Source organism: Dipodomys spectabilis, unplaced genomic scaffold (genome assembly GCF_019054845.1).
Source record: "Dipodomys spectabilis isolate Male_0828 unplaced genomic scaffold, ASM1905484v1 ptg000095l, whole genome shotgun sequence".
Taxonomy (NCBI): Eukaryota; Metazoa; Chordata; class Mammalia; order Rodentia; family Heteromyidae; genus Dipodomys; species Dipodomys spectabilis.
In genome coordinates this window covers 24,803,193-24,811,299 of record NW_024870772.1, presented here as the reverse complement: position 1 = coordinate 24,811,299, position 8,107 = coordinate 24,803,193, and the positions used below count along the sequence as shown (strand labels likewise).

General features: G+C 39.8%; 1 protein-coding gene across 1 annotated transcript; it reads right to left on the bottom strand.

The window, feature by feature from the left end:
* Positions 1–1,008: 1,008 nt before the first annotated feature.
* On the bottom strand, positions 1,009–7,242 carry Gjb6 (gap junction protein beta 6). Its single transcript, XM_042685579.1, has 2 exons — positions 7,141–7,242; positions 1,009–2,132 (listed from the first exon to the last, which is right to left on the bottom strand). The coding sequence occupies exon 2, from the start codon at positions 2,115–2,117 to the stop codon at positions 1,332–1,334; it is 786 nt and encodes a 261-aa protein (XP_042541513.1). The 5' UTR covers positions 2,118–2,132; positions 7,141–7,242; the 3' UTR covers positions 1,009–1,331.
* Between the last annotated feature and the right edge of the window lie 865 nt (positions 7,243–8,107).

Here is an 8,107-nt window from a genome sequence, read left to right as displayed (position 1 = left end):
CTTCCTCCTCCTCTCTTCCTCTGCTTCTTCTTCTTCTTGACAGGGTCTCATTGTGTAACACATATTGGCCTCCAACTTGCAATTCTACTGCCCCAACCTACAGAATTCTGGGACTCATAGCAGCTCCCAATCTATGAACACTAACCTGACCCTGGAGTTCTACAAGTGGCCCACTCTTCTCTAAGCCAAGGGCCTAGGAGTCTACTGAAGAGTCTCTGCTCATTTGACCTGGCAGTGCAAGAATTTCTGTTGAAGTCCAGGTAAATGAGGCCTCCCGGCAAAAATTACCCAACCCACTGATGGCCCCATTGCTACATCAATGGTAGGCAGGGGCCCAGAAGGAGCAGAAACTCAAACACAGGGAAGGTTAAGCAGTGGGGATGAGCTTTATTAAGGTGGTCACCTTCATGTTTCCAATGTTCATAAGAACTTGTACAATAGGCCAGTTTTAACACACATGCCCTTCTGTTACAGTACCATCTACATCCAGAAAGCAGTACAAATACATTGTACAATGAATATGTTCCACCTTAAAGGTTTTGTTGATAGACAATGCAGAAACAATATTTACAGACCCTTTGTAAGTTGAAATTTTAGATACTCAAGATTTACTCATAAAACTAACATTTATGTAGGTTTTTTTTTCTTCAGGTAAGAAAGGCCAGTCTTTATAAAAATACTTTGTATAAATTCAGAGTCAGAACTAAAACATTTAATCCTATTAAAATACCTTTTACTATAAAAAAGTACTGATTTCTAAATCAATTGCTCTTTTTGTGTGTGTGTGTGTGATGGAACTGGGGCTTGCACTAAGAGCCCGAATATTGTCCCTTAGCTTTTTTTGCTCAAGGCTGGTACTTTACCACTTGAGCCATAGCTCCACTTCTGGCTTTCTGCTAGTTAGTCAGAGATGAGAGTCTCACAGACTTTGCTGCCCAGGATGGCTTTGAGCCATGATCATCAGATCTCCGCCTCCTGAGTAGTAAGGATTATAGGCATAAGCCACCAGGCTCAGCTTAATAAATTGCTTTTCACAATATTTATCAATATTCAAGGAACACCCATTCACATATGTGGACGAGGCCATCCACATACAAGGGATTTGTTAAAGGAACCTCCGTCTTAGTCACCATCAGGAATTTGATTTTAGAGATGGTCCATGTGTTCAACTATGTTTCATGTGAACGATGCAAAGTATTCTATGAAAAGTGAACTCAAATGTCTATCTATGACCATCATTTATGAAGACAAACTCTCCGGCTTAGAGAGAGAATTGTCTCCATGGGAAATCACGTTTGTTTAGGATTCAGCTACATTTTACCTTGAACTGTTTAACTTGGGAAACTTGTGATGGCATTTTGGCCACTATCTGAAATCAGCTCATTCATTTCATTCTGCTTACTCTCTTTGAGAGCATGGTTGGGGTGAGTTTTCTGTGTCTGGACTCTTTTGGATCTTCTAAAGCAGACTTTCAGTAGCAGATAACACAACTCTGCCACATTGAGCAACATGCAAATCACAGACGCAGAAATCATAAAAATGGTGAAGACAGTTTTCTCAGTTGGCCTGGAAATGAAGCAGTCAACAAGATTGGGGCAGGGATCAATGCCACATTTCAGCACCCAGGGCAGGTGGTACCCATTGTAGAGAAAGTAAAACACATACATGAAAGCAGCTTCAAAGATGATTCGGAAAAAGATGCTGCTGGTGTAAGTCCACCACAGTGATCCCTCGATCCGCACTTTTTGTCTTTTAATATCCTCTAAGTCTTTGAATTCATCCCTCTTCTCTCCACGCCTGAACTTGCGAGCAGCTTCTTGTCTGTGGTAGGCCACGTGCATGGCCACTAGCAGTGCAGGGGTGGACACAAAGATTAGTTGTAAAGCCCAGAGCCGGATGTGGGACACTGGGAAGAAATGGTCATAGCACACGTTCTTACATCCTGGCTGCAGTGTGTTGCAGACAAAGTCCTCCTGCTCATCACCCCACACTTCCTGGGCAGCCACCACAAGGATCATAACTCGGAAAATGAAGATGACAGTGATCCATACCTTGCCGATGCTGGTGGAGTGCTTGTTCACACCCCCGATGAAAGTGTGCAGCGTCCCCCAGTCCATGGTGCCAGCTTATTCCTAGGCAATAGGGACAAATCGGGACAAATCAGTGGAGTCTCTGAATTGGTGAGACAATGCTACAATGAACTATACATTACAGGTACAGATGAGTAAATTGTGACATAACTTCCACCCCCTAGTCTATGAGTAGGAGTTTTTCTATCAGGAAAGCCTGTTCCAAATATATTCTGTTGCTTAGAGGGGAGGCAGATTCCATATTAGGTTGCTAATCACCATCAACAGAAATATAGGTAAACACATCTGTGTTGAAGTTCCCTTTCAGTCCCGCTGTGTAAGCTTGGCTTTTACAGAAATCATATAATCCTAGTTGGTGTAATCCTAGTCAGGAGGCTGAGTTCTGAGCATCTCAGTTTGAGACCAGTTTGGGCAGAATAGTCTATGAGACTCATCTCCAATTAACCAGGAGAAAGCTTGAAGTGGAGCTATGACTCAAGTGGTAGAGTACCAGCCTTGAGTGAAAAAGCCAAGGTACAGCAAGCTCCCAGGCCCCGAGTTCAAGTCCTAGTACCAGCACAAAATACAAACCAACCAACAAGAAAGCAAGGACTCACAGAACTTTCAAACAGTAGATTTTATTCACTGAATTGCTTATCCAAGAAAAGATTTAGTAGGATTGTATAACTGGTTTTACTCAGTAGAAATGGGAAGAAATAAAATAATTCTTTCCTTACTTTATACACGATACACATGCTTATTTCTATTTTATTTCTTTAAAAAATTATATGTAGCTGTAGTTCCAGTTCAACATTCTGGTTTATGAATACAATGCGCCTTAATCAATGTTCCCCTCAAGTTACTGGATTCCATTCTCACATAAACACATTGAATATTATGACTGTACTCTCCCATCCTTTCTCTCTCCATTTATCTACCCACCTCTCTTTGACCTCACCTCCAGTTTCCTGGTCTTCATTTATTAAACTGTAAGCTAGTTGTTTACTCATACTTATTTCTAGCTTGAATTATACCATTGTCTGGAATCATGTGTTATTAGAAAAGCTCATATTGTGAGCTATTTTCTTCAGAAAGAGAATCACAAGGTTTTATACAAATTATTTCCTTGTTCTCCAATTTAAGCAGGCCCTAGATGGCTTTCCATCAAAATTTGGATTCCTTTTACAGCAGGACCCATTGCTAATGGGGAGCAGCTGCCACCAAGCCCCTAGTTACCCTCTCTGCTAAGGACTGATTTAGCATCTCTAAAGGAAAAGGATTTCCATACATCTCTGGAAACTTTTGCTGCAATCCAAACTGTTTGTTTTCTTGTCCTACGAAAAGATTAGTCTTTAGTCAAGAAGACTAAATACTTGCTGGATGCTAGTAGCTACTGTTATCATAGACTGAGATGTGAGGATCATGGTTCACAGCTAGCCTGGGCAAAAAAAGCCCATGAGACTTTTTATCTCCAATTCACTAGCAGAACCAACAACAAACTAACCAGAAATGGAGCTATGATTTGAGTGGTAGAGTGTTAGGTGAAAGGAAAAAGCCTAGTGAGATCAAGAGGCAGGCTACAGGGAATAAGCAAACAAACAACCTTGGTCAACATTCATACACTGAATTTATCAGCCTAGACTTTAGGAAAGCATATTAATTGATTAAATTAAAAAGAAAAGAGAAGTTAAATTTTGTAGCTGAAGCAAAGCAACAAGCTGAGGCAAGCAACAAGGGTTTATTAACGAACTTGTTCATTGTTACGAGGGCAGGTAAAGACTGGAGAGGCTTCAGGTAGCTTGAGGAATGAGGTGGAAAGCCATAAAAAAAGTGGGAGATGATTCAGATCCTCCCTCACACCAATGGAGTGGCCCAAGCTTATAACAAGATCAAGAATTTAAAACAGAATACAAGCTGCACCTTACAAAACCAAAATCAATATAAAAAGGTAAAAATGTCAGGATGTGAAAAATAAAGAAAACTAAGATACTTGAGCCCAACTGAGTGCTGGTGGCTCATGCCTGTAATCCTAGCTATGCAGGAGTCTGAGATCTGAGGAATCAAGTTCAAAGCCAGGTCAAGCAGAAAAGTCTCTAAAACTCTTATCTCTAATTAGCTATTAAAACACTAGAAGTGGAGCTGTGGCTTTTGTGCTAGAGCATAAGCTTTGAATGAAAAGCTAAGGAAAAGTGCCCAGGTCCTGAGTTCAAGCCCGGCACTGGCATTTGTATACCTCAAGAGAGTATGAAATATTCTCTTTTATATGCCTGTTATTACATGGGCAAAAGAAGCTTTCAGTATCCACACTAAATAACCCTTTGATGTTAAAAGATTAATCCTAATTAATAAGAATTATACAATTAATTTTTAGTCTCTGCTGAAAGACATTATAATGCATTGTTCTTTGCTGTTCTGTCCTAGTGTCATTTTAGAATGTTATCAGTGGGGAGAGAGGAGTTTAATCACCTTGAACTTTAGACCTAGTTTACAGTAGCTGTTCTCTTATGGGATCAGCCTGTGTGTTTATAAATTGACGTCTTCTCATTAGCCAATAAACATAAACATATCCTATAATGTACCTAATCAGCCAGGTATTTTTGTTTTGTTTTGTTTTGTGTGCCAGTACTGGGGTTTGAACTCAGTGCCTGGACACTGTCCCTTAGCTTTTTTGCTTCAAGGCTACTTGAGCCACAGCTCCTCTTCTGGCTTATTAGAGATGAGAGATTCACAGACTTTCTTGCCCTGGCTTCCCATTGAGATCCTCGGACCTCAGCTTCTTGTATAGCTAAGAATACAGATGTGAGTCACTAGTCCCTGACCTGCTTTTTCTGTGCTTTTTTTTTTTTTTGTATTAAAAAAATATGTAGTTTTACAAGAGTTTCAGCTCAACATATCAACTTATGAGGACAATGCATCTTGATTACTGTCACCCCTTTCACCAGTCTCCCTTCGTTTTTTTAAAGAAAAAAAAAGGGTTATCCAAGTCATCAAGAAAAATGAGGTTAAACCCCAATACAGACATATTTAGCCCACTAGTCACTGAAGACAATCAGGCAAGAAGCAAGTCACCTGATTCAAAGGATCTTCTTGCAAGAGCAACAAAGGCCCTGTTATTTATAGTTGAAGAAAAGATCCAAAAGGACTAGTGTTTTCTGCTCTTTGTAATTTACCCTGGCTGGGTTCAGCAAAGCAAGTGCTTTCAGTGAGGAGGAGGCAAATTTCCTAGCAGTGAAAAATGCCTTTTGAAATTCTTTTGTTTTGATCTCATTATTCCTGAGGGGCTCATAACAAATCCTCCCGGGTACCTGTCCTGCATAGCATTCTCTACAGGCCAAGAGTGAGGAAGGAAGGGTCACTCACAAGCATTAGGAGACAGGCCAAGATGGTGGTCCTTGTTGGGTTTACTGAGCCCTAAATTTGCTCACATAGGTCTGCAGTCATTGGGAAAGTCTAGAGGACTTCTGGAGACTTCTGCCACAAGGGAGCTATGTGAGATAAAGTGACAGAACGCTGACGGTATAGCCAGGTCAGCACTGAGCTCTTTATGCTCTATTCTGTCAGTGGGTCCAGGCACCCAGGCCAGAGGGCATGCAAGGAGTGGGGACACAGCATCCCAGGTTTTAGACTACCCTTGTGGAAATGTATGACCTGCTGGTTGCCAATGGCTCATAACTATAATCCTAACTACTCAGCAGGCTGAGATCTGAGGACCCAGGTTTGAAGCCAGCCAGGGCAAGAAAGTCTGTGAGACTGTTATTTTCAACTAACCAGCAAAAAGCCAGAAATGGAGATATGACTCAAGTGGCAGAGCACCAGCTTTGAGCAAAAAAGCCAAGTAAGAGTGTGAGGTCCTGAGTTCAAGCCCCACATACTGACACAAAAGAAAAAATAAAAAAGAAACGCATGATCAGGATGTAATTTTCATTAGTACTTTGATTAAAGAGCAGAAAACCCAACACTTGTTTGGAAATTGTCAATAATTTAGAATTAATTTGTAAAATTACTGCATCCATTGGAACCCTTTGTAATCTTAGTAAAGCAAATCCTTCTTTCATGTTTCAGCTGGCCCAAAGCTGATGGGAGGAGCTTCTTCAAACATAAACACACATTTAGTTCTCTGTAAAGCAGAATTTTGTTTTAACTTCTCTGATTCTCACAAGAAACAAGTAGACATACTTAGCCCTTTGTGCTCCTTCGATAGCTCAGTTGATAGAATGGAGGATTGTAGGGAGCTGTCACCTTCTAAGAATGCAGTTACATTTAAACTTAAGAAGGTAAAATGGACCTGGTGTAGTGATACATCTAATTATAGTGCCCAACCCCACTCTCATTCTTGAAACTAAAACTCCAGTCCTAAATATTTAGCTCCAAAAGTTAGTGCCTACAGTGGCATTACTTCTGATGAAACACATAGTAGTTTAAATTAATAATTCTTTCCCTTCACAATTCAAATCACTTAGGTCTATTGACGTTCTAACAGCAGTGCCATCTCCCTTGATAATTTTATTTATTTTTCATTTACTTGTTTATATATATATATATATGTCTGTCTATCTATCATGCTGGAAAACTGGGGCTTAAACTCAGGGCCTTTTATTCTTGTTTAACTTTTTAGCTAAAGGCTTGTACTCCACCACTTGAGCCACACCTTCACTTCTGACTTTTGCTGTTTAGTTGGAGAAAACAGTCTCTCAGACTTGTCTTCCTGGGCTGGCTTTGAATGTCAATTGTCAGATCTCAGTCTTCTGAGTAGCTAGGATTACAGACATGAGCCACTGGTGTCCAGCTTAATTGTTACCCTTCCTCCCCTTTTTGTAAGGAATTTAATCACAGCTGCTTAGACATGCCATTTTAGACAAAACCCAAGCTAAAGCCCTAAACATGAGAGCATTATCCATCAGCATGCAACAAGAAGTGGGAAAGATCTTTCTTTTTGTAAGATAGCTTGGAAAAAAATCATTTTGCAAATATTTGCTAGATCTGAGAGGAGAACACACTCTTCACAAGGTCTATGTGAGTTCTACGGAACTTCAGATAAAAGGAAAACAAGGACTGGGCAAAGCTAACAAACCTGAGCCTTATTTCCACGGATTCTCAGTGTGGGAGATCCAAGATCAGGGCAAGGTACCTGCTTGATTGCCTGGAAGACAGCAGCACTCAGTGACTGTGAATGTAAATCTTTGCTGTTTCTTGCAGTAAGTGAGGAAACTGCCTATAGAACAAAAAATAGTAGTTGTTGCCACACTTTTTAAAGTCTTCTAGCCCATGTTCATTGAATTAACTTTATGAGTACTTTTCCTTTATCCCCAGAATGATTATGGGGTAGGTTTGGATGGTCTCCATTTCCTAATGCTAAAGAAAAAATCAAAGGTGTTCTTTGTATAGATCTTTCCTCTGCCAAAACAATAACAACAATAATAACTATGATCCCTCTAACCCAAATCTCTCATGCTTCAAACATGAAAAAAATGGAACAAGGAAGAATTTGGGAAGCTAAATACGCCTTTAGTTTCAAATCAACAGCTTAACATGAAACTCTCAAGGTCTTTCTTTAATCTGGAAGAATCAATATCTTTTGTCTCCAGAAATCTCGGGCAATCTGAGGGACAATCTGATAGTTGGTTTTTAAATTTTATGATGCAAAACTTCAATGCTTTCAAAGTAACATTTAATGATAACAATGCACTTAGGCCTCTCAGACTTCTTCACAATTATTAAGAGTGAAACTTTCCTTTTGACTGTGAGTTAACATACAAGATGGGCCATTTATAGAATTACACATCTCTTGTTCTACTTAAGAAATCAGCGTTTCAAATAGAATTTCCACTAAGTTTAACTTCTCTAGATCTGTTGGCAATATCTGTTCACTTGCAAAGTTGGCTTTCCAAATATTTAAATTCTACCCATTTAAATGACTCTAGCAATAAAAATGGAAAAGGTCCTCTGAGGCCCAGTTCCTTATGGCTGGGACAAATAAACATAACTTTTATCTATTATTGTATAGCCATTGGGAAGACTATGACTTACTATACCAAGAA